Source organism: Triplophysa dalaica, chromosome 9 (assembly GCF_015846415.1).
Source record: "Triplophysa dalaica isolate WHDGS20190420 chromosome 9, ASM1584641v1, whole genome shotgun sequence".
Taxonomy (NCBI): domain Eukaryota; kingdom Metazoa; phylum Chordata; class Actinopteri; order Cypriniformes; family Nemacheilidae; genus Triplophysa; species Triplophysa dalaica.
Window position 1 is genome coordinate 14,674,650 of NC_079550.1, and position 25,847 is coordinate 14,700,496.

Below are 25,847 nucleotides of genomic sequence, written 5' to 3' on the forward strand. Positions count from 1 at the left end.
CAATGAAACGGGCTCCTGTGCTAATCTACGCAACAAGCTTGCCTTTCTCACGGCACTGCGACGGGCAAAAAGAGGCGCCCCTTTGTGACGCCGGCACACGTGCTATCGCTTTCTGCATCTAGTAAAATATGCCCCATTGTCCTGAATGTCAGCCCAGCAGATCTCCAGACCAGCAGCATTCTTCAAGTATGTGTCTTTGTAGACTCACATTTTGCTCACCCTCCTTTAGCCGATTAACTTTATTTGAAGAAGTCTCTCAAGGAGAGCGAGGGTGGACTCCTTGACTTATTCCACCCCGCTCGTATTGCGTCGTGCCCCACGGAGTGTTTGTGTCATACAGTGTTTAGTGACAGACCACTGTGTGTGTATTGTGTCCTTTAGCCCTTGGCTCTGTGGAACACATTGTGCAATGGAACACATTATGGCCAGTAGTCGTGGGAGGTCCTGCAAGATGTGATTTGTTGTGAAAATGGTGGTAAACGAGAGAAGAGGGTCTATATTCGAACCAAATGCTTTTTTCTTTATTTTTCGTGTTTCTGGTCATGTTGTTGCCAGCGACAGAATGTTTTTCATCAGTTTACATCAGTCTAGTCACTGTACAGCCGTACAAGCTTTGAGATGACAGCGAAAAACATTTATTTATAGGTATCTGAAAGCGTGTAGCCTGTTGAACTCTCTGTTGTATTACAGTTTGGGCAATAAAAACCTCTACTTGAAGAACAGAAACAGAACAAGTCAGAAGGTTCCTGTTACTTGTTCTGTTTCAGCATAAAAGTAAACGTATTAACTTAGCAAGTATGAAATAAAACAAATAGTACTATGTGAATTATCTTACGACTTTAAGAACAATGTTTAGCATCTTGACAGTTAGGCGCCTTTAGGATTTTTTTTTAATCTGGCTGCTTTTTCCTCATTATTCTGTTCAAGTCGTTCATTGAAAGTGTTATTTTCTACAAAAAAAATTAAAATGATCTAAATTAGCTTCTATTTAAAAAAAGCACAAAAGCATTGCCTTTTTTGAGGGTTTTCTGTGTGTGTGGTGAGCACGCATGCTCTGGTTTACTGGCCAGGAAGATAACCTGCAACTTAGCCAAGCTTTTTTTTACCAATTGTAAATTGGCTTGTTTTATAATAAAAATATCAGTACTCAATAATAGTACTCAATTATATATAATCCATTGTCTATTAAAACATCTGAAAACATGTTATTTTTGTAATATAAAGTGTACGAACCTGTGAAGTTCTTTTTAGGACGTTTTTATACATTATATTATTATTTTAAACACTATTTACAATTTGTTGTTTAGCAATGTCAATATACTTTTTTCCCAATCATCATTGTTAAATAATGTTTATCGCCCTCAGTGTGGTTTCCATCGAGAGTGTAGAGTTAATGTGATCTGGCCATATGGTTGCTGTGGATTGACGACGGATATTTGACTCTGTGTTGTAGTGATGGGAAGCAGTGGGCCGTATGCCACAGTGATACCGAAACAATAGCAAGACACAAGCTCGTGAGGTCAGCTGTGTGCACGGTCCCTGCCTAGAGGCAGGAAGGATACATGAAAAAAAGGACAGAAGAGAAATAGCCAGAGGAAAGACAAAAAATAGAACCAGTCCTGAATGGATATTGCTTGAAGAAGACATCTTCCCCTCCATTGTGCGGTGTGCATGGCCACGATCCTTCCGAGAGGTCACTGTGCACTTTTGAACTTTCACTATGTAGACACGAGCCCGGGAGAAAATCCATGCCGTTTCCCACAAAGTGAACACATGGGGCGAATGAGTCAATGAGATCATAAATGAGTGAATCTCTTACATCAATAAATTTAGTCTTTTCTCCCAACTCCAGTTTTCTGTTATTAGATCCATGATATTAGAGTGGCATATTGAATATTTTATCGACTGTCTATATGCCCTCTGATGACCTCCCCGACATGCTAACTTCTCCTCTCAAAAGAGACTCCGTGTCACTCTGAATCAGGCAGCCAGGCGTGATGCTCCCCGCACATTTCCTGTGAATAAACTCCTGCGCGGCGGGGGAGACGCAGAGCAGAGGTGAGCTGGGAAAAACACGCACGTACACACCAGTCCCTCCTGAGAACGGCCTTATAAAAATCATGAAAGGGCTCAGTGAGACGAAGCCTCCTTAAACCTTCTTTTATCACACAGCCTAGCTGCAAGCGGCTGTTCTTATTGAACACTAACGGGTCATATCACGGCTCTCTGTGCCCAAATAAAGTCATCAGCCTCAACTTCCTGTTAGACCTCATACAGTAAACCAAGTTCTGTATATCAAGTAAATGTGGAGTTGCTTCTTTTGCAGAAACTGCTGATGGTTGAACATTATAAGATGAGATATAAGTCAATATGAAACAATCGATTAATTGCGATTAATTGATTGCAAAATAAATGTAATGTTTTTAGAAGATTTGTGTATTTATATGTATATATAAATACACAAATATACATGTATACTGTACATTCATGCAGTATATTTATTGTGTGTCATGTGCATTAACATTTGAAGAGTTTATTTACTAAATCGGATTACATTTTTAAAAATCATGTATTTTGTTATCATGTGTTCATTGTCTTTTATTGTGTTGTTATAACTTAATCAAAGCAACCCAGACTGATATAAATTGAAATGCACAATAAAAACATTATTTTTAGCATTATAACAATGCATTTATCTGTTTTTGCAAAATAACTCTTAATTTTTTTTATGTATAAATGTACATATATATATATATATATTTATTATGTTCATATTTGTTATACAGTATATACATGTATGTGTGTGCATTTATACATATACTGTAAATATACACAACATAGTCACAAACATTTTCTTTGGAATCGAATGACGCGATTTGACAGGTCTGCTTTTATTACATGTTGCTTGTCTTTGATCATTGCGTGTTGTTTCCCGTTACAATTTTTTTTTGATTTGTTACATTGTTCAGTGTTCCTTCTATCACCTTTGAAATGCCTTTCCTTTTAAGCTCACATCATCAAGTCCTCCTCTTTTTCAACCCCTCCTATTAATTCTGAATAAAATAGTATGTGCCCTGCAGTTATTATCTTGTAAAGTATTCTGTTATATTTTAAAATGCTTCATTACTCCAAAAAAATGTCTTGCTTCAAAAAAGATTGTCTCCTAAAAACTAAGTACTTGTAACAATATGAGCTTTTAGTCATGTCAAAAAGCTGTTTTATTTTACGTGAGCCATGTTCTCCCTTTCATGATTGCATGTATTGCACATTTGACATCACATCACACGGTAACGTATTATTTGTAGTTGGCTAGTTTGCATGTGCTGTGTTATACATTGTACATCAGCCTGTAATTTCCTGAAACAATTGGTCACACTGTTCCCGAACATATAAAAACTTAGTGCGTATGCACTTTCACCCCCCGCCAGACCAGACTAAAATGTCAGCCGCCAGTTAGCCTGTCACTGTGGTCGTTTTACAGGACTCATTTCTCCAGCCCTGTTTGACTTGTTTGTTTGCTTTGCGTGATGTCTCCCAGAACCCATAGTCGCCACTAACGCGTCTTCAAAGTTCATCTAGTCGCGCCACGTACTCCTTCTGTATCTTTGGCTCGTCTGAATTATGTCAAACGTCCCCATCTGTCCTCAGAACCGTGGTGAGACGCGCAGTCACCCAGCACCCTGCTCAATGCACGTCTTTGTGTTGAAGCTTTTATAGGCCTTGGCTCGGGTTCACAGCGTCATTGAGGGACTCAGACTACACAACATGGTTACAATGCTGACTAAAGTTCGTGTCATATCTGCAGCGGTGTTTAAACACAGTGGTGTTTGTGGTCTCATATGGCGTCAGATCGGACTCCTTATGAGACTGTCCAAGCCGCTGTTGTGTGAGAGATGGATTGTCTAGAAAGATGTGTCATTTGTGTAGTATTTCTTAAACTGTGTTTACACCGAACATGATCGTCAAAACTGAGTGACTCACATTATGGAGATACTGTTTACACTGCAGGCGTCTGTTGTGGTGCGGCATTGAGCAATTCGCTTTGTTGGCGACGCCTTTTTTTTGTTCTGTGTGCAGCTACCACTTCCATCATCTGATTGAAACTAAATGACTATTTATGAATATGTGATGCCATAAATTTAATTCGTCATTGAAGTAACTTGGCTATCTGGATGTATGTGTGACAGTAAATGAATTTATGTGACTGTTGTGCTGGAGTGGTCTGTTTGTGCATGCGTGCGTATTTCATCTCCCGTCTTTCCCTCTGAGTTCTACAAGAACTTAAACCACATATTGATTCCTCCAGGTTGAGCGTGCAGTGCTTTCAGAGCATCAGTGCATCAGTAAGAGACATTATCAAAGCTTGTGCATTCAACATAATAAAAAGCCACGCTGGAAAAACCTCCACGTCCGCAGAGATTTGGCTGGGAGTTCACCCGCCTCCTTTAGAGATTCAGTAAAAAGCTCTCTCTCTCTGACATCTCTCTGGACTCTTCCCTCCTGAGGTGTTTCCTTCCTTGTAGCAAAAAGTGTTAAAAAGAGGTCAAAGAAGCAAAGTGAAGTTTGCCGAAACGTTTCTCCGAGTTGCATTATGGGCTCTGGCGATTGGGCAGATGTAGTGAATAAATAAAGTTCCTCTCGAGCAAAAAGCTTCTGGAGGTCAGACCAAGCGTGCTGAGAGAGTCACTATTATCCGCCTAAATGCTCCGAATGTAATTCGGCCTGAGGTTGGAACTGTAAAAGTGAGACCGGCGTGTTTTTTCCCTCTCCTTTTTCCGCCTTCCTTTTAATACGTCGGAGTGTTAGCTGGCCGTTTTAAAAGGTTTTAAAAGGTTCAGGAGTGAAGGTCATATGATGTGCTGAAGCGCAAGCCCCACCTCTCAGCGCTCTGCCTGGAGAAAGCGCCATAAAACTTTGATGCCCAAATTAGGTTGTTATTCATCTTGCACCTTCCCGCTCACAGTATTGACAGCGGCAGTGAACTGCTGCAGGGAGATAGCATCTCAGTGTTTGGGCCGGGCACTCCGCCTCGCGGCCGCTGACAACATCAGAAGTGTTTTAACAGGGTTTTAATGGCCGGCCACTCCTGCTCCTGGGAGCATTGAAAATAGCTGCTGTGAAAAAAAAAACTCTTGGGCTGATGGGAGCTGACATGGCCTGCTTTTACAGTCGCCTTGGTCATGTGACTCCAGAACATCCAGAAGTCTTTTTTCCCACTTCTATGGGAAGATGGCAAAAGACAGACATTTTGCTTCTTCTTGCATCTCTCACTCTCAAACCTGATCATGACCTGGGCATGTCCAGACTTCCATGCATTTGTTTATTATAATTTTCATAAAAATTTAAGTAGATATTAATATTTTCAGAGGAAATGCACGTAACGCTCGTCTATGTAAAACACTTGCCGGGTGTTTTTATTGCATTGCTTAGCAGTTAATGGGTCGTTATGGGTGGTTACTATGGTGTTTTGGGTGATTGCTTTTGGTCACAGGCTGAACCCCAAGGCTTTTTTACATTCAGTCCCAATGAGTCCTTTCGGTGAACGTTGTTTCTTTTTCTCATAAAAAAACAGTTACTGTGATGTGCAACTAATAGGGGATAATAGGATACGCATTCTTTTGCATATATCTATATATATATATACAGTAAAAAGGGTGTCATGAGAGCATATTTGTACAATATTTGCATTTAATGACAATAAACTATCAAACAATTATGTATATTGTACAAAATTGACAAAACACATATGGTATTCATCTGGCAAGGAAGCAACATACAGTACTGTATATCAGGGGATGGGTTATATTTAAACATAAAAACATGAAGCTTACAGAAAACAAATACATACTGTACAATGACTACAGTTGTATCAGTTAAAAGCATTTTGATAACATTTAAGATGTCTTTAATAATATATTTGTATAAAGACTCAAGCAAATTTGCCCCTGTTATCTGTACATCACACTAACAGTTTTCATGAGAAAGAAAAACGTGTGGACTCCAACTAGTGATGTAATGATGAACGTTATTATGGCTTCTCCTCTCTGTCCACACGTTCTCTCTCTGCCGCTGTCGTTGTTTTAATGGCTGGTCATTAAAGTGTGTGCAGACAGAGATCGGGCTTTGCCCTTTTGATAGGGGCTGAGTGCCCCTGACCGCCCCTGCCGGCCCCCTACTCCAACTGCCCACTGTGGAAACCTTGCTCCTGCATTGTGCTGCTGAATGGGGGCCCTGTGTAGCGCCGTGGCCCTGCTGGCTACACTCATTAGCAGAGTTTGGCGACACAGGCCCCCTGAATGAGTCTGCTTGTTGCCACACAATAGATAAGCCCTGAAAGTAGGCTCAGGGTCTGGCTCCACGCTGACACCTCTCAGCGGCCACATGGCTCTCATGGCCACTGCTCAGCTTTCAGCCGGTGCCGAATTGCTTTTTGTTGATCTGTTTTGTACAAGTCGGAGAATCATATGGACCATCATATGGTCGGGTTATGTGTGTGAGCTGGGAGTTGTTGAATAGATGAAGTTGGGTACTTCCTGTGAAGTCATAAAGCACACACTTTACCACAGGCTCTCTTGCAAGCACGCATAACCACACAGTTCTGCTTGCAATTTAAAGCAGATCAGGTCTAATAACCATCTCCTCGGTTGTCTGGCGAAAATTCATAATCTGTAATAAAAGCAAAACGTTCAAGCTCCCACGAACTTTGAAAAGGGCGTCAGGTTCATCTCCCACGTCCTCGCTAGCATCCATTTGGGTGGCCACCTTGAAGTTTTCCGCATTTCGCTCATAGTCTCATTGCCTCCGAGGTGGCACAGCTGCGAAAGTTTGTTTTCACCCCATCGTCTTCCATTATCTCCGTTAATCAAATTCCTGCTTTTGATCACAGCCAAGGGTATACGCGGTCAGGCTGGGGGGAGCCGGGGGGACATCAACAGGGGGCTTTCATGTTTCCCATCTCCTCTTAACTGAGCTTCATTGTATGAGTGTGGGTCAGTTTAAAAGCAATTGCACCAAATCGTGTAACGTGAGCCGTTGAGCGCTGGGCTATGTTGATAAGACCCGAACAGAGGGAGAATAGGTGATAGCTGGGTCAGATACAGGGAAGTGTCTGTCCTCCTGAACATACAAGAGCCAAAAATGTGAAATGATTGCTTTCGCTGTGAGTGGTGCTTTGAGAGTGTGTGTACATTCCTTACCTCATTTACATGTTTGCGTTTTTGTATGTTCATGTGTGTGTTGGTCACTTTGGTGACATTGGTCGTGCCCCCCCCAGCAATTAAATTGATTGAGGTAATTATACAGTACATCTTTTCCTATGCCCTTATGTCCCTGACACTGATTGGCTGACCTTTGTGTGGGCCCTGCTCAAGTGAAAAAGGTCAGCGCCTCCATCCAACACTATGAGAACACAGTGTATTCAGCAAACAAACTATAGTAGTGATACAGTGGCTCATTCAGGCTGTTTGTTAAAATATCTAAACTTGCCTTAGATAACAAACTATTAAGCCAAAGGCATCTGCACTTGATACATTTAATCAGAATTAACGTTTTAGATGTCTTTTTTTTCATATTTTGGAAATTACTTTTAACCAAACTGTCCACATGTCATTTTTAATAGATGTATGTGGATGTGGGGCAGGCTGATAAAAAATTAACGTATCCTATTAACTCTGGATATTTTCCACTAACATTTGACAGCGGGACAGTGTTGGTATACTTTCCTTTCATTTTAAACAATGTATTTATTTTTTATAATTAAAACTTTCAAAACGTTGGTAACTTTTTAGAAAAAGGTTTTACAATATGGTTGTAACTGTTAACTTTAGTAGATGCATTATCTAATATGAACTAACAATAAGCAACATCGTTTTTTGATCATATATTCAAACTTGTTAATGTCAATACAATTATTCATATTAGTTCATTGTGTGATAACTAATGTTAACAGTTGCAGCTTTTAATTAAATAAAATTATCAGTAATAATGAAATTAACATAAATAATAAATGCTGTAGAAGTATTGCTCATTGTTAGTTCATGTTAACTAATGCATTAACAAATACAACCTTATTGTAAAGTGAAACCAAAATATACATTTACATTTATTCATTTGTCAGATACTTTTATTCAAAGCGACTTACAAGTAGGAATGTATTTTAGAGGCAAAAGTGACTTTTAGTGACATGCTTTCCTTGACATGCCTTTGTCTTGAAAATATTTGCCACTTGTTGCACAATGTAATTACATTCAAACATTTTGTCACTTATACTTTTTGAAGACGATGTACTACATGTTGACTTGTACGTGCTGGTTTGTATTTAATAACTCAACATTCACATGCCCTTATTGTAACATTCACTCACTATCTCAGGTCTTGACCTCCTGTTTTTCCTCTCTTGTCTTTCCAGCCCCCCACCTCCTTCCCCTCTGTACCTTGCCTCTTGGTCTGCTGGTCAGATGGGCTGGGTGAATGCCAACAATCCTCCAACCTCTCACATGCTTTTCATTCACAATATCACGCGTTGTAATGCCCTGACCCCTTCATTCATGTTTTACAAGCTGTTCATTAACTCTCAGTGCCCTCTTGCTCAAATTTATGAGGCTTTAGCAAGTTTGTACATGTTTTCAGTAAATTAAGCAATTGACATTTAAAGGCCTATCAATGGCTTACAGTACAAATCTCTCTCTCTCTCACTGAGATGTTATGTGGTAGAGGTATCATTATCTAAAAAATAGCAGATTTCTATGAAATTTCTTGCTTATATAGACACTTAAACCTATGCGTATGTTCAGTACATTTTAGTTTGTATAATTCAGCTTTTCTTTCATATACAACACAGACAGCCAAACAGAAAGAAAACAACACACGCTTTCAACCCCAGTCAGATCAACAGTGTGTGATCATGTCATTAAGTGGCATTACTGCATTAGCTAAGTATGGTTAATGGCCACAGCTGTTTTACAGCATCTTGTGATGCTCTTGTGATATCTGTGCTGATAATTGCTGTTCTCTCATGAAGAGCCCCTCTCATTTACAGCATGCCGTCTTTTAATGCTCGAGCGCCTATGTGTGTGTGCGTGTCAAGAGCTGTGTGGAGTCGGGCACCTCCTCGTGTAGACAGATGCACACACGCATGCTGGGCAGGTGCTGTTGTCCTCAGGCAGTGAACTAACACCTGAAAACTTCAGCTCTATAACAGGCCCTCCTGTGTGGCTAGGTGTCGCTGGGTCTGTTTTTAGCCCGTCAAAAAACTGAGGGATGAGTCACGCTTGTGTATGCGTATGCGTGTCCAAAGCAAAGAATTAGAGCACTTTTAAATATTATAGGAAGTAAACTGCTAATCTTAGTAGTTCAAACCGATAAATTAACATTATATTCTCATGGATTTAAGGGGCCCTTTTTTCACTTAAAAAAGATGGGCTCTTTCTCTATCCAGGTGACAATTTTACTGTATGTGCTCACTGGGTGTCTTAACGTTTGGTTAGGAAGTAAGCAGGATGTTAAAATGTGTGCCTTTTCCTCGAGCACATCTGTGTTTTGCCTAATTTTCAGATTTATGATTTTGTAAAGTTGGCTTCTAATTGTATCTGCAGGGACCAACGTCAACACGGTTTCCTGTAATTTCTTCCGTTTTATCTGCTGAACGGGAACGCCGCACCATAATTTAAAAGAGCTTTCACTCTGTGGCCGAATAAATGACAACATGTGCCACACTTTATGCAAAATAGTCAAAATGTGGCCTGGGACACTTTGCTTGATTTACATAACAGAACCAAAGTTGTAAATTTTGTTGGTGACAAAATACAGTCTGCCCATGTTTTAATTGACCTTTTTTGGTGTCATTTTTCGTCGCAATGATTCATCCTCACCGTGTGTCCATTGTCATTCTTAACTTGTTACGAGCAGATGAAACTCCCCGCCATCCGTGTTTTCCTTTCATCCCAGTCAAATCGTTTAAAAAAGTGTATCTATACAGCAAAGTCCTCGCATCAAAGGCTCTCTGAACTATCTCACTCACACGTTCTGCTCTACTTCTTTATCTCATCCTCTTCCCCACAGAGCTCTCTGAGAGCTGCGGGTTCAAACGTTCAAGTTCGGTGTCGAAGATGTCCTCCGCTCACACCTCCTCTCCCCATGAGAAACACGAGCCTCCTCCGACCGCGGGACTGATGAGAGCAGAGGCAAAGGGGAAAAACAGCGGCTTGGAAATGGCTGTCAGGGGCCCGACTAGCTAATGGCTTTCGCAGAGCTATCACCCTCAGCTAGCATGTCTTCTCCATTAGCGAATTCTGTTCTGATGTGCTAAAGTCTTGTTTTCGCGTCTTTCTCTGGGTGCTGTGGCACTTTGGTGTCTCTTTTTAAATGAGTGGACCTCTCTCCGATGGCCCTTGACTCAGCACCGCGGCGCGTCTGACCAGCGTGTGTGCGAAACTAGACCGTATATGTGTGCGTTTCTTCTCTGCACTGTGAATGACTCTGTGCTCAAATAAACCGAGGGGCCAGCCATTGGCTTTGATCAGGGCTTTGTCATCTTTATGAGAGTGTTGAGAGGAATAAGCCAGGGCCAGCAGCGCGGGACCCCAGATTAAAGAAGGCCAGAGGCGGAGGGGTATGCAATCCTCCCCCTGGAGCTTAGCACCACATGTAACTCAGTAACTGTTGATGGGTTACGTTGGCTTTACTTAGGTCTGACTTTACTCTATCTTCTTTTTTCAGTAGGCACATAGTATGGCTTTTAGACGCATTAGTCAGCGTGCACTCAACGGCTCTCAGCATACGCCTTTCACACGGATGAAAATGAAGCATCAATCCACACGCTCGTATTTGTTTCTTTTCCCAAAGAAAGAATGTAAACTTTATGCCGTTGTTTTAAATACTTAATGATTTGTGTGTTTAGTCACATATGTAAGGGTGTAAAGAAAGAAAGAGTGTATATGTATGTGTTTGTGGTTTTGTGTGTACGTGCGAGTATGTCAGTGTGTTTCTGGGAGTCTTCAGTGAAAGACTGTGGTGTGTGAGAGATTAAAGAAGAGGACTGGGTACACACACTCTCCACCCCCTTAAACACCACATGGTCCAGACGGCTTGTGCGTTTGTGCCCCCTTTCCAACAGACCGGCTTTCCACAACCGCCTTGACCTCCTCACCTTTCAACTTTACTTGAACTTCTGGAAAATTTTACAAGGAGCGAGCTAAAAGAAACAAATGAAGGAAACACGCTTATAAGCTTTCACACTGCATGCAAACCGCACAGTGTTAGTATATACACTCACACACACACAAACAAACATAATATATAACAAATTCTCCACGAATAAACATTGATTTTTAAAGATGTAGACCTTTGAACCCAAACCCTGCTTTCGCCGTGCTAGCAGGGGGAGTGGTAGATTAGCTAATCCTGTCGCTGTGTATTTGGGCTTTTGGCCTGTACGTGCTTTCGGGGTAATAAGCTTACATGACAGGACTAAGGGTTAACATTGTTCCCTGTGTTCACACAAAGGCTGATTATTCACTCGCAGAGATGGAATGCCTCAGTTCAGCTAATAATGAGACCGAAAGTGCGCTTGGTTGAAGTTGGTGTGTTTCTTGTGAGGAATGCTACTTGTATCTGTTTGCGTGTCTGCTTGCATGTTTCACTGTTTTCCTTTGTGGTAGTCAACTGTTTTCGTAGTTGTGGAGAAATGTCTGATTGGTGTTTGCTTCATGGCATTTCAAACAGATAAAAGGGCCTTGTAAGACCTTTTTAACAGTTACAGTTTTAGTTCAATTCATATTTTGAATTAGCTTTTATTTTTATATATTTAGTTTTCATGCTAATTTTAGTACACATTTTATCATTTGTCATGTGATTTTGCCCTTTTATTATATATTTGTTTTATTTTATGTTGCTATATATGATTCACTTATTTTATAACATATATTAAGTTTTTATTGCCTCAGCTTTAACTTATTTTAATAAATCTTTCTAATTTTCATTTGGTTGAAGTTTTTCCAATAATTAGGTCAAGATTTGATTTTTTTAGTTTCATTTCAATCTTTTTTTGTTTTATAGTTCGAGTAAACCAAAGTATTATAACCTTGCTTTCCACACAAACTACTAAATATTTTCAGTGAGGGTTTGGCCAAAAAAAAACATATTGAAACTTAACAGTAGCATACATGCCTGTATCTGCACACATGAGGATAAATTATAATGCAGATTTTATTGGTCATATAAAAAATAAAGCAAAAAGAGATCTTTTTGATGTCTAAAGCCATAATTGCATATAGAAGCAAAGAGTGAATTGGTAGGCACTTTACTTAAAAATAATACTTTTATATGTATGATTTACAGTACATATTAATAGATGTTAAAAAAAATCTTACTTTTAAAAACTTTTTCTTCAATGCTTTGTACAGTGTTCAGATGCATTCTGTAAAAGTGTCACGTGTTGGTACAGCAACATCAATTGGTACAGCAATTTTCTCTTATTTCCACTCCTAGTTTGTTCTGACTGTTATCAAAATAATTTATGCATTATTTAACATGATTTTTGTAAAGTAACATGTTTTCTCAGTTGTATGTGTGGTTGTACTGTATGTGTATTGCAGTAAGGCCAGGAATGGTGTATGGTGGATGGGATTGTGCATTATTCCTCTATGCTCTCTCGCGCTCTTCTAAATGAATAAAGCTGCTCTTTAGCCCTAGGCAGTGCTGCTGGCTGAATCTGCTCTTATCAATCTTCACTGAATGCACACACAAAAGAAAGATGGAGAGAGTGAGAGAAAGAGGTGTTAGTGTGCACCGAAGAACCCCTTGGAGATCCGAGCACACCTCAGTCATCACACAAACTCGAGTACAGATTCGAAAACACCTTCTTCCATCTGCCTACATTTTGAGTGCTTGTGTGTGTTTGTCTGTTTATACGCACACGCTCACTGAGCTGATAGATCTATTTCTGTATCTGCACAGATACAGAGTCTTTCCGAGTAACGGGAATGGTCAGTTTTTTTGTGGAAGCTCTTGGATGCGGTCAGAGCGGTAACCAGCGCTGACTGCTCGGTGGCGGTCAAATTAGATTGGGTGTTACAAAAGCATCTAACTGGGCAGATTATTCTCTCGAATAATATTGTCCGAAAAAGTCCCCGAATGAAACGTGAGCCGACGAGGGGGACTTCAAACACGCGGCAGCTGTTGATCCGCGAGGGTCAGCTGGCGGTCAGGGGCTTGTGTGAATACTTCGGTCTCATCAGGACTCTGACTGCAGCATGCACGCTGTGCTCACCCTCACTCAAACCCTCTCCGTGTGTTGACTGTTCCCTTCCCAACAGCAGCCAGCAGCGACCTGTTTATAGAGTGGAAGAGAGCAACGGATGGGAGCGGGAGAGAGAAAGATCTCAGCGAAGAAGCTCTGGAAGGTGTTGAAAAGTGGGCGGCTCTTATTTTAGCATGTGCTTCTGAGGGCAGCCATTTGAGAGACGGAAGTTGGTTTAGAGTTGTAGGCGAGACTGAGGTCAAGAGTGTCAGAGAGGTCTACCGGTAAACTCCACCGTCTCTTTTTGCATGTGGCCCAAAGCCTTGCGGTTACCCTAAAAACACAGCCCACATTTGCGTCGATTCTATACGAGGCTTTTCTCCAAAATCTAATTTCCGAGCCCAGAAGAGCAGACGTTGCTCGATCACAGTTAAATGGGCACTTTTGGTGGGCTATGACCTGCTCATTGGCACAGGGTGACCGGTAACCCTATACCCCTGCGGTCCGGTTCTACCCTCAGGTCTGTCGTAAATCAGAGCCAAAGCAGCAACAGCAGGAGGGTCCATGGCCTGTGGCGCTACTGTCACACCCCTGAGCCCAGCTGTAATCTGTCTGCATCCCTGCTATAAATCTCCTCCGGTGCGTTAGCCACACTGTCTGATGCGAGTTGCTGCGGGCGGTTCGGCTGCGCAGAGATGGGTCCCTGTTAGGATTAAGAGCTTGGCAGATTCCTTATTTAATTATTTTTTGTTGTTGTTTTTATGGTTGTGTTTTTGGTAATCTTTGCCTCTGGTGATAATCTGGAGGAGTGTGACAGATTAGGAAGCAGAAAAAAGGAGATGCAGTAAATATTAAAACAGCTGGGTGAGCAGCTATCGCATGACCTTCAGAAGCCGGCCTGTGCAAAGCATTACCAAGACCCGAGGAAGCAGAGAGAGATACAGAGGGTGCATTTTTCTCGCTTTAATGCTTTCGCTCAGTCCTCTTACCCTTTCGGATTCATCCGGAAAGTCTGTTTCTTCTCTCCTCTTATCCATCTGCCATATGTGCCTTGTTGTGTGTCTTCGCCTTCAAAATCTCAACTATGCAATATAGAAAAACATAAACCACTGACACCTTTTATGTTTGTATGTCTATCTTTCGTTTCACCAGCAAATCAGCTTTTGTACGGTACGGGTGGTATGGCCTTTAATGTGCCACGAAACGCTAACCGTGTTTGACCAATGTCCATGAATTTATAAAAAAAATGGCGCTGCTTATGTGTCTAGTAGTCATAACTTGAAAGCCAATATTGATGATCTGGTATAAACGATGTGGTGGTGTCCTGGCTCGGTTTTGGCTCTTTCTGTCCCCGATGGTTTTCATAAAAGTACACGTGGGCTTTGTTAATGTGCAGGATGGATTACAGTTAATTGCAGCCGGTACAGTAAGACCAGCACTGCTCTTGGCGAGGAGTGATATGTTGGAAAGAGTTCTTCTGACTGTTCCAGTCAGTTTCAGACTGCCTGTTTTGGTCAGCAGTGTTATTTTCGGCATGTTTGAAACCGGCTTTCAAACCAACGAATAAATGTGACGCTGTCGATAAGCGTGTGACATGGTGGCAGGCGTGACTGATCAGGAACAGAAACTCAGGGTTAATGCAAGTCTGAGATTTCAGAACCGACTGATGAATGAATTTGACAATTTTATTGTTGCATTTGCCTCTCTCTCTCTCATATATATGTAAGTGAAAATGTCCTTTCTTCACCATACACAAAAAGGGTGAAATGGATTAGCCCTGAGTTTTTCCGGGTTGTTTCTATCCATTTTGTCTTGGACAAGGCCCTTCATGAGAAGAAACAGAAAGAAGCAAGAGGAGATTAAAATGTGTCATTGTTTCTCTGAAAGCTTATTATAAAGGTATTAGATGGACAGAAGGGGGTTCGCGGCTCCAAATCAGGCGCCTTCCTTTTTCTTCCCAGCTAAAATCCAGCTGGCTTTTACCTTGCTTTACAATTAAGGATCACCTATTAAATCCTTCACAGAAGGTCTAAATTAGTGTGAAAAATCCGAGGGTCACAGTACGTGTGTGTGGGTTTCTGTGTCACAGACCTTCTTGTTGTCTTGCTGGCTCCAATGCTTCATGTAAGCTTCTCTAGACCTTCACATAATTAGCTGGATTCACAGCCCCTTTACCTCAGACTTCCATTTTCTCACGAAACAAACTGTCTTGTCCGTTTACTTTGAACAGCTCCTTTATTTGTTGTGGCAGGTTGACGGCGATCTCCTTCCTGCCTCTGTGTACGCTGCTTAGCCACCGTGCCGCCAGTAGTCTGATCCCAGAACAGTGCGTGGCCAAAAGAATTGCAGGAATGGCTGCTGCTGGGTTTGAGAGGCCACACATCAGCTCTGAGAGTGTTTTGACAGGACAGATGTTCCTTTGGCATGTGTTACATCGGACAGTCGTTGTCATTGAGGCTCTAAAGAGCAGGAAGTCATCTGCATTCACATTCAGAACTGATCTCATGGTTTTTGGAAAGGTCTTGCGTAGCTAAGATTGTATTTCATACAGCCTCTTAACCTCTATGGAAATTCATTCATTGAACCTCCGATGTGGAGTTAAACTGTTGAAATTATTAGATTAGTGTGGTTCTATTATCAAGAGAGTTTTCTCAAAAAAGTGTGTTGTATAGAATTGCATGTCAGACTGTATTTTAACTGACCGCCACGCATAATGAGTCAACACCATCTCTTACCCTTTTCATTTTGATTGCTCCTCTTTCACCTTTCCTGCGGCTCTACTTATTTTCTCTGGTTTTATCCATATGCTCATGCGGACCACCTAACCAGCGCCATTTGTCCAGATTATTTAGAGGGGTTTAACCTTGCAGCCTCTGTAAAACAGAGACATCATTTAAAGGCTCACAGTCTGTGCTTCCCTTAAAAGCCAAGCCTGTGGCCATACATCAGAAAACAAGAGCTGCGCTTTGATAGCCGCTGCCATTAGACAGAGTCTTGTAAAGGGGCTTTGCCGTCGGAGGCACTCTGGAGATAATTGTACAATTAGCAAAGATGATTGTGTAGAGCTTTGATCAGGAAGCAACATGCAACTCCTCAAGATATCAGAGTCACAAGAAAAGATGTACTGACAGGAAGGGAGGGAAAAAGCAACAGTGCTGTAAACTTTTTTTTTTAAAGGTTGATGGGGTAAAAGGGTTTTAGCATGCTAACGTTAACTGTAGGTACATAGTAACCCTCTCTTGTACCCGCCATTAAAGTCACGAATGCACAGTGTTACACAATACATTTTAAGAATAGAATAAAGATTTTTTGGTATACTTTAGTATAGGGAGCAATTCTCACTATGAATTGGCTGTTTATTAGCACTTAAAAAATACCATATTCTGCATACCTATTCTTACCCAAACGCTATCATACTAACTATTTAAACGCACCAAATTATGAGTTTATTGAGGCAAAAGTAATAGATAATGGTTTGTTAATAATGAGGATTGGACCCTAAAAAAAGTGTGATTTAAAAAAAAAATATGTGTAATATTTGTATGTGTACACAAGCAGACAGATTCTTGCTTGTCTTGTGACTAAATTTCATGTGACAATTTGTCATGAGAAACGAGAACCATTGGGACTTGAAGTTATTGGTTTGCATAACAAAACATAGGTCAGGTCAAGTGAGAAGTTAAAAATGTTAATTGTTTTTAATTGTTTTATTGCTTTAGAAACTGCAAGATTAAACCCCTTTAATAAGAAAACATTTTTGGCCAAGTAATAACCAGACAGTATGCACACAGTCCAGCATTCTTAACTACAAAATAATAATGTTGTGATCATTTATTCACCCTCATGTCGTTTGAACATGTATATGACAAATTTTTCTGTGGAACACAAAGAAGATAATTTGAGAAATGTCTCTGGTTTTGTATCCATACAATGTATGATAATATGCGTCAGTGTTGTTGGGTTACTGACATTCTTCGAAATTTTCTTTTTTTGTTTTCTGCAGAAGAAAAATGAATACAGGTTTGGTTTTCAATTCAGGAGAAAGTAACTCTGACTTGAGGATGGCCTGGTGGGCTGCATCGTTCAGCTTGGCACTCCTCTCGCCTCCTTAGCTTTTCACATAACCCTAAGCTCTGGAGGGGAAGAGGCAGGCTGCGATATGCTCAGGGAGCGCAAAGCACTTCCAAAATAGCACTGGGTAAATAAGATTGCATGGGAACCAAGCGTTAGCTTCGTCCCTTCTCTCTGCCACATTTAGGCCTGTCCTGCGGGGGTCAGGCCTCTCCATTCCTCACATCCAGATATGAGTGACACCCTGAATAAATCACACCAAACTCGAACTTCTCCCCCCTCGACCACCAAGATGGTTTCTAATGGGTACGTTGCCCACTGGGGCCTCCTGTGCTTTAATCAAGTCTCCATGGGCAAAAGATGACAGAGAGACCACCATGCTTCATCTGAATGCTCATCATGGTTTTTCTAGCATGTTAACTCAACACTGACACCAGGCGAAACAGTTGTGCCTGTCTTTGAGTTCTAAAATCTTTAGCAGGAAGAGGAGATTAAAGTTTGAGGTCTCGAGTATTTAAAAAAAGAAAGGATGATCTCCATCCACGGTCATTTCATAAATAAAGTTTGATCTTCTAGTCTGCGTTGTATCATTCAGGGCTTATCTGCATCGCTGAATGCTGCTTTCATGTTTTTGAGGTTTCTGTGTTTATGTAGTCTTCATATGCCTCTAACACAGACCTCTTCTGGGCTTTGAAGGTCTTTAGCATTTTAACTGGCTTTAGTAGATCTCCGCACTTAAGACTAACTTCAACAGCTGCTCCGTGGCCTGTTCTGTGAGTAATACACTTCTAGTTAGTGAATCTCTGTTTGTGTGTGTCTGTATGTTGCGGACCGGAGGTATGGGATAGTGTTTACACTTTTTTAGGCCACCCCAGAAACACACCGCCATTTTCTCCACCAGAAGGGCCTGTGTCTTGGCCTGGCAGGCCATCGGAAACCATCATAGAATAGACTTGTGATGAGAGGGACATAGTGACACCCTGGACCACACACACATACACTCACTCCCGAAAGTGTGTCAGAGCCATCGCCTCATCTAATTAACATGCTTATGAATCTGTGTGTGACCTTTTTCCCAGAATTCCCTTCTATGCCAAGGTGCATGACACTTTCATCTCAAATGCTCAACATAGGTACCCTTACCGCCAGATAGCCTCACACTATTTGCTTTAACTTAATTGTTTTCATTGTATAGTCCATCCTCACCCCTCCTCCACACGCCCGTGTACATTAGACACTGCTGCCAACATGAATGTGGCCCTTAATAAAGAAAAGAAAGTGTTTGTGACACCTCGGCTCACCGGTATGGCACTGCAGTTCTCTTGTCTCCTTTAGTCCTCACACATGAGCACCCTCGGTGTGGCACAAGGTTCATTCAGCACTGTTCAGTCACTCGAGGTGTCACAATTCGTAATTACCATGGCCGCATACACACGAGGCCCCTGCGCTGTGGTATGGGAGACGGCGCCTGTCAACGCACCTGTACTCGGGCGGGCAGGCCGGGCGTCTCCTTTGGATGGCTCATTAAAGTGATTTGATATGAGGGCTGATGCAGCCTGGAGTCAGGCGCAGCCCCTGGCTGACCAATTCAAAACCCTGTACATCGTGGACTTTAAGCACAGGGTAACAGCTCTGGGAAAAACCACAATCGGGTGAGCTAAAAAATAGGGTACAGGCCTGGGAACCAATGGCTCCAAAGAGTAGAAAAGGCCAGACTGGGGCGTGTGGAGGGGTTGGGAACGTGAGGCGCAGTGTCCTGCCAGGCTGCTCTTCCCGCGGGAGCTTCGGACGAAGAGACACTCCGAGGCGACCGCCTCTCTTTCTGTCGCGGGGTCAGGCCCCCTCCACAACTTCCCACCAACTCCAGCTCACAGTGACAGGTTAAAATTAGACTCTCTTAAACTCAACTAGTGTGAACCAGAGAGTTTGATAAAGCATGCGATTTTCACACAGTAACTCTTCTCTGACAGTGAGAGATACTATCCGTTTTCTTATGGCCACCACGCTGAGAGGCAAAGGATGACGGGGCTTTTGCGTACTCTGTACTGAACTCCTTGTGAACCTCCTCTAAATGTATTCGGCTTTATTATGACGCCAGTTTCATTTTAAAAGCTGAATCATGCCGCTTCAGAAGCGATTAAAACCCAGCGGGGGCGACCTGTGTGATGTTCACTGTTGTCTCTTGAAGTGGCCCAGATGCACACTTAGACAACCTGTTGGTTATAACAATGTTTTTCTTCCTTTTGTTATCCTCCTCCGCTCACGCTATCCCATGTTAGTCATCCCAAATTACTCGCAGGTACGCACACTGGAAGACTGACCACTTTGATTCTGTTTTTTTCATAGTGCATTTTTCTATGGCACTTAAGCTAGATTTTGTGATCAAATATGATGTGTGCTAGTATTTAAGATGTAAGTCAGACTAGCTTTCCAGATGCCTCATACAACAACATTTTTACGAAAAGTGGTGCTGTAAAAACTCCCCGTTCTTAATCCAAACAATGGTTCAGCAATAATGTGCCCACATGCTACCAAATAAAGCGAGTGTTTGCCCGCAGAAGTGGAAACCCCTCTCTGAGGTTCGCGGTGTAAGTGCTATTGACCAGTCCGGTCCGGATCAGGCTTCTACTGGGCTTCCAGTAATAGGGTGTGTTTGTAGGATCGATGCATGTGAGGCCAGTCAGCATGTGTGTTTAGACAACTTTGAGGAGATAATGGCTGTTGCCGCTCAGACACGCCGACCTAATGGAGACGAATGATTCCCATCCTCATTAACGCAAACCCAATGGACAAGTTCGGTGTTAATGTGCTGTTGCCATCATTAAAGGTGTGCTTCCAAAGTGAAAACAAGAGAAGAGTGTTTTCACACTTGAGTGTACAAGTGTTTCTTTTTGAATGATGACATATAGCAGACTGCAGCATTAACAGAATCTAAAGAATGCAGTGTTTTAAAAGTGTGTTAAACAAACATACATATTCAATTGAGTCTAACCAAACCAAAAAGTGTAGCGTGATATGACTCTATTCTTAAAGTTCACCAAAAAAATTCTGTATACTCTCTTGTCATTTCAAACCTCTGTGACTTTCTTTCTTCTGCTGAACACAAAAGAAGATATTTTGAAGAATGTTGGTGACAGTACCAATTCACTTTTATTGTATGGACACAAGACCACTGCAAGTCAATTTGTACTGGCGTTATTTAGTAACCGACATTCTTCAAAATATGTGTTCTGCAGAAGAAAGAAAGTCACACAGGTTTAAAAACATTGTTGGGATCAATCCCAAATCCCAAATTTAAAAGACTTAAACATCCAAAATGTGAAAATGCAGCACGCAATCTTAACTAACATTATTGTCAGTTAATGTGGAAGCTAATATAGTTATAAAGTTATTGTAATATTCCTTGTTGACGTCAGTAGGGAAGAAATGGTTCTTTTTAATCATGGAAGATGTGCTTAGTGTGTTTTTTGTTTGTTTGTTATCTACATATTTGGTTAATGTTCTCCATCGTGGCAGACCAAGCTTACAGAGAGAGAGGCTCCAGAACTCGTGAATGACGCTGGGATGCATTAAGATGTCTGTGAAATTCTGATGAATGGGGATAAATGGGATTCGCCATATCGTGCAGTGCAACAGCCAGGAGGAAAGCGAGCAGATAGCACATCCTTCTCACATTCATCAAGCTATATTTCACAATCGCTTCAAAACGAATGACCAGAGCCGCCCCGTCTGTTCTCCTCTCTGACTTGTGGGAGTAACAATTATCAGCAAACCGAGAATGTGTGAGCGTTTTAGTGCATCAGGGCCTTATATTCTTCATTTCTTACTTCTCCGGATTCCTCGGTATGCCTTATTCTGGCAGTAGCTACTTTATCAGTTCAAATAGTTTAGCCGTAAAGGTCAGCTCACATTTCTTAAAGTGTCTAAGCTTTGACAAAGCATACAATACATGTGTTTTGCGATCTGTTTGTGTGTGTGGGTGGGTGGTTGCGCGCGTTTACAACTGCATCATAATCATCATCTGTGTATGATTATGTGATACAAACACTGACTGTGTGTGAACACACTGTACTGAGACCGTGTGTGTGAGAGAGAGACATCCTGGTGTAGGACTGGCTGGAGGGCAGGGTATAGCGTGCATGTGGAGTGTCCGTAGCAGGGGACGCCAGGCTGTCTCCAGGATCTGAGGCGCTCCCCACCAGCACAGACGCAGGAAGAGAGCTCCATAAATCAGGCCAGATTAGAGGGGCCGCTAGGCCGAGCTCCGCAGACTGTGCTGCTAAATGTCAGAGCTCCAGAGATGGCTTAAACAGCCCTCTGTAGCTTCTCGCATTCTCCTCACATTTTATTAAATCTGGCCTGTTGAGAATCAAAGAGAGAGAGACGTAGGTGAGAGAGAGAGGAAGGATGAGACAGGGAGGGTGAAAAATGATGAGCTTTCCAGTAACAGCGACTGGATTTACAAAGTATCTGTTGTGTTAGATAGCTGAGACTAATCTGAGCCTGGGGAGAGAAACAGCCATCCTGCTCACACTCTCATTGGCCGAACAAAGGACCCTCCGTGTCTGCACGGAAATGCAGCGTCACACGAATCATTCTCGCACACACATTCTCTGTCCATCTCTCTGACTTTTTTCTCACGCTCGCAGACAAATGCTCTCTGTCACAAACTTTCTGTGTCATTTCCCGCTGCCAGTATCAGGTACCACGTGTTTTCCTTATTATGAGCTCTGGTGTCGGAAGACTTCGGGGCACACAGACCTCACTTATGACGACTGGGCATTGTTTTGAAAATCAAATGGTCAGCTGTATTTCAGTGGCCTTATGGTTGTGGGGACTTGTAATGATCACACTTCGCTGAAGCCTCTTATGAGTTGTCTAGCTATATATGCGGTTTCATCGGACACGTGCCTGGCCTGAAGTTAGCTTCTGGACTGTGTTTGATATATTATATAACAATGTATGTTATGTTTAATTTACAACAACATTCATTTTGATATTTTATTGTATATTAATTGTATTAAATTAAATTAAAATTACTCAACGGTAATTGATTCTTTGTCTACCAGAAGTTAAGTTCGGACCACACAACGTTTGTTCAGTTGTTGCCGCTGAGACAGTCTATATGTATACTATTTTGTCTTACCATTTAAACAATAATGTCTGACGCTTATGTTTTGTGATGTTGTATTTGTTCAAAAAAATCCCAACGATGGGTTGAAACAACCCAGTAAAGGTTTGTCCATTTTTGACCCAACGGTGGGTTGAAATAACCCAACGTTTATCAAAGTGTATGTTACAAAGTACTTTTGTGTTTAAAATACAATTTGGCTCTCATTCATTCATCTGTTTTTCTACTTTTCAACCCATCTTGAAAAAAAGTGTGGGTCACAGGTCCACATAATTTTCCAGCAAAATCTCTCACCATAAAGTAATGGCTTTCTTGTTGTTCTTTCCTATTTTGGGTAAAAGGACTGAACGATATCATTGTGTTGGCTCATGGACATTTCTCTCCATATTTTAAAGATAATTATATTTTGAAAACTTTTTTCACCCCATCACAATCCAATTGCAGTTTCTAATCCTGTCCTAATGATAGCTTATGAATGTAATATAGTGTGCATGGTATCTTTGGCTGACGCTGAGGGAAGTCCTTCGAAAGTGACACCGTGCCAATGAAAATACCAGTAGCTATAACCTAGTGTCTTCTCTCGTGTCTTTATGTTAGTCATGTGGACACAGTCTGTAAATGACAATCTTTCTTGCGTTTAGCTGTACTGGCTATGATATATTTATCAGGATACTCGCATCTAAGGGCCATGGGAACTGTGCGTTGCATGAAGTCACATAGATATTAGTAAAAAAAGTTGTTAAAATCTTCATGCTTCCCCCCTCCCCCACATCGGCATGTCACATGGAAAGTATTGATCCACAACTTCCCAAAGTTATTTATAATTGAAGATAAACAAGGAATGCACATATGCCTGGGAGTCATGTCGTAGGGTGAGGGGTTCGGGGGGGTCTTTTTGCGTTGTTTTCGGGTTTTGTTTTTTGCCTCCGAGGGAAGTTCTCAGGGGGAAGTTTTTAAAGCACAAATGAAAAAAATAATAAAAACAAAAAATCTGATAAAATAAACCAAGTGACACCAGCCCACGTAACGTGGGAAGAAAAGTGTTTGGGTTATGGACGTAACACATCCTATTATTATCCTACTGTGTGTGACTAATCTGACCAGCGCTGCCCTCAAACACAAACGGAGCTGTTTGAGGAAAAACGCTACTTCCTCTGTCAGCACACACACACACGCAGACCATCTAAGGCCAGACCATTCCCAAGTCTTATTTCTTTCAGCCTTTATGGGAATGCTTAAATATAACTCAGGCAGCCAGCAGAGACATAATAACCAAATAAGCTGAGCAGTAATTTTTCCCACTTCAAGGTGGTCCAGCTAATCTTCCGGACCACTGTCACCCTTCTGGTTGGAAATTGGGCTTCTTGCTGCCCTTTTTTTTTGTATATCAGACTGGTGCACTTTTACAGTAAATTGTAGGAACATTTAACGGCATAGCAACTAATTCACATTCACACATTAAACACAAAGCTGGAGTGATATCCTAATTTTTCCATTGTCATATCCACATATATATCCTCTTTGGGAACTAATTGGGAGCCCCCTAATATTTAAGACCTAGAATTGCCCCTGCTTGCATCATTATTCCTTACTTCGAAAGTGAATTCCGACTGAGGTTTACAATTGTTCCGTAAATGAGGCAGTGAAGAAGCAAATGGGGTGATCTCATACTGCTCAAGGTTACCAGGGCTTTCTCGACCTCTCAACACCTATCGTCAACAACCCCACCTGCCCGGCTCTCACTCCACTCTCTCAAGGCTGATATAAACCAAATACTTCCCCATCGTACGTTATCCCCCTCTTTCATCAACAAACTGTGCTAATGACTTGTGCAAAGCTGTTTGTTCTTGCTCCTGCAAAAAAAGACCTTTGATGATATATGGCAGTCTCTGGTGGTGTGGCGCTTGAGAAAGCTTTGACACTTGGAGGGCCTCCCATCGCCTGCAAGCTGATTCAGTGGCACTGGTCCTCACGCTTCACGGTCTAAAACTGTCACCATGTGTAGAATTACAACAATTAGCCTGTGATTTGTGTGAGACGGTGGCCCGAGGCCGTAGACCACCCATGCGTTGCTGCTGGGGATAGGTGCTGGTGATTCAGCCCTCTGTAGATGTTGGTGGAACCATGCGTTCATCCAGATTGAGCAGCTGCTTTGCCTCATGTCAGGAAAGGTGATTTTATAAAGAGAGGTCAAACTTTATGGCTTCTGGGGGTTCTGTTTTGGACGCTTGACTGCATTTCTTCTTATTAACTCAAGTTTATAATTTTCCATAATGCATCTAATATATGGAGTGCTTGTTTAGATGACAACCCTCTGTGAAACAGTGATCCATTACAGAAACTAAGGACCTTGAGAGCTATGGTCAGATGCTAGTTGTGGAATTGAACGCCCTAATTATTGGCCCCTTTTAAGTCATTAGTGATATAATAAGTGATACAACACTTGTAGAAATAACTTAAAAATCTAAAGTTATTTCAAACATTGTGAAGAAGATTTTAAATTTTGTATGTAATGTTTCTTTTACAACGTGCCAGAAAATCTAGTTAACTGTATTAGCAAATTGACAGTGATGTCGATCAGTGTTGTAATTTTGTTTTCAGTTTTATTGTAATTTTCGTAATGTTCTAATTTAGCTTTTGGTATTTTTATGTTAATTTTCATTTACTTTTCAACAATATTGTTACATGCTTTTTAATTGTATTATTTTTTTTCCTTGTTATATGAATTTATTTATAAGGCGACATTTCTGATTTTCATTTTGTTTAAGTTTTTTTGGACAATATGTGTGTTAAAAATGAACCCATTCTTTGCACGTGGTAAGTCAAACTAAGTCATATGTCTGTGTTTTGTTGGGAATCGGCATGTAAGTGCATAATGTCAAAAACACGATGGGATCAATGCGATTATGTACTGTATTGTGCGCTGTAGTTCCGACCCCCTGCCTGCCTCCAGCAGCTCGTGTTTTTCCAGAAATAATCGTACAGCTGTATCTCTCTTTATAATTTTTTATCAAACTTAATACTCTTTGGAGATATGACGGATGCAATACTACTGTATAGGTCAGTGGTTCTCAACTCTAGCCCACGAGATCCACTTTCATGCCGAGTTTAGTCCCAACTCTGATAAATTACCTGAATAGGCTAATCATTGACTTCAGGAACAGATGCGCTCAACTTAATGTTGGGCTACGCAAATTGTTTGGCATATCGCATTAAAGTACTGCAAGAGTTTTTTTTAAACTCACGTTTAATATGAAATTGGCAGGAACTGTGTGTGGTCTTTAATGTTGTGTGGTGGTAATGGCTGGTAGACTTGTGTATCTAGCATGTCTTTTGCTGGGACTCTTTACTTGTATATGTCGTTGCCCAGACTGTTCAAGTCACAATTGAAGTTTATGGAGCTGCTCA

At 41.5% G+C, this 25,847-nt stretch overlaps 1 protein-coding gene across 2 annotated transcripts in view; it reads left to right on the forward strand.

Annotated features, from left to right (window-relative positions):
• The window catches only part of bcas3 (BCAS3 microtubule associated cell migration factor), a 196,549-nt gene that overhangs the window by 135,792 nt on the left and 34,910 nt on the right, over positions 1-25,847 (forward strand). Inside the window, exon 23 of one of the 2 annotated variants that reach the window (XM_056757183.1) lies at positions 1,454-1,515. The exons of the other annotated variant lie outside the window; for it this stretch is intronic. Coding sequence (XP_056613161.1) covers positions 1,454-1,500 — 47 coding nt within the window. The 3' untranslated portion in view covers positions 1,501-1,515. Of the gene's footprint in view, positions 1-1,453; positions 1,516-25,847 lie in introns of those variants that run through there. 2 annotated transcript variants of the gene reach the window in all.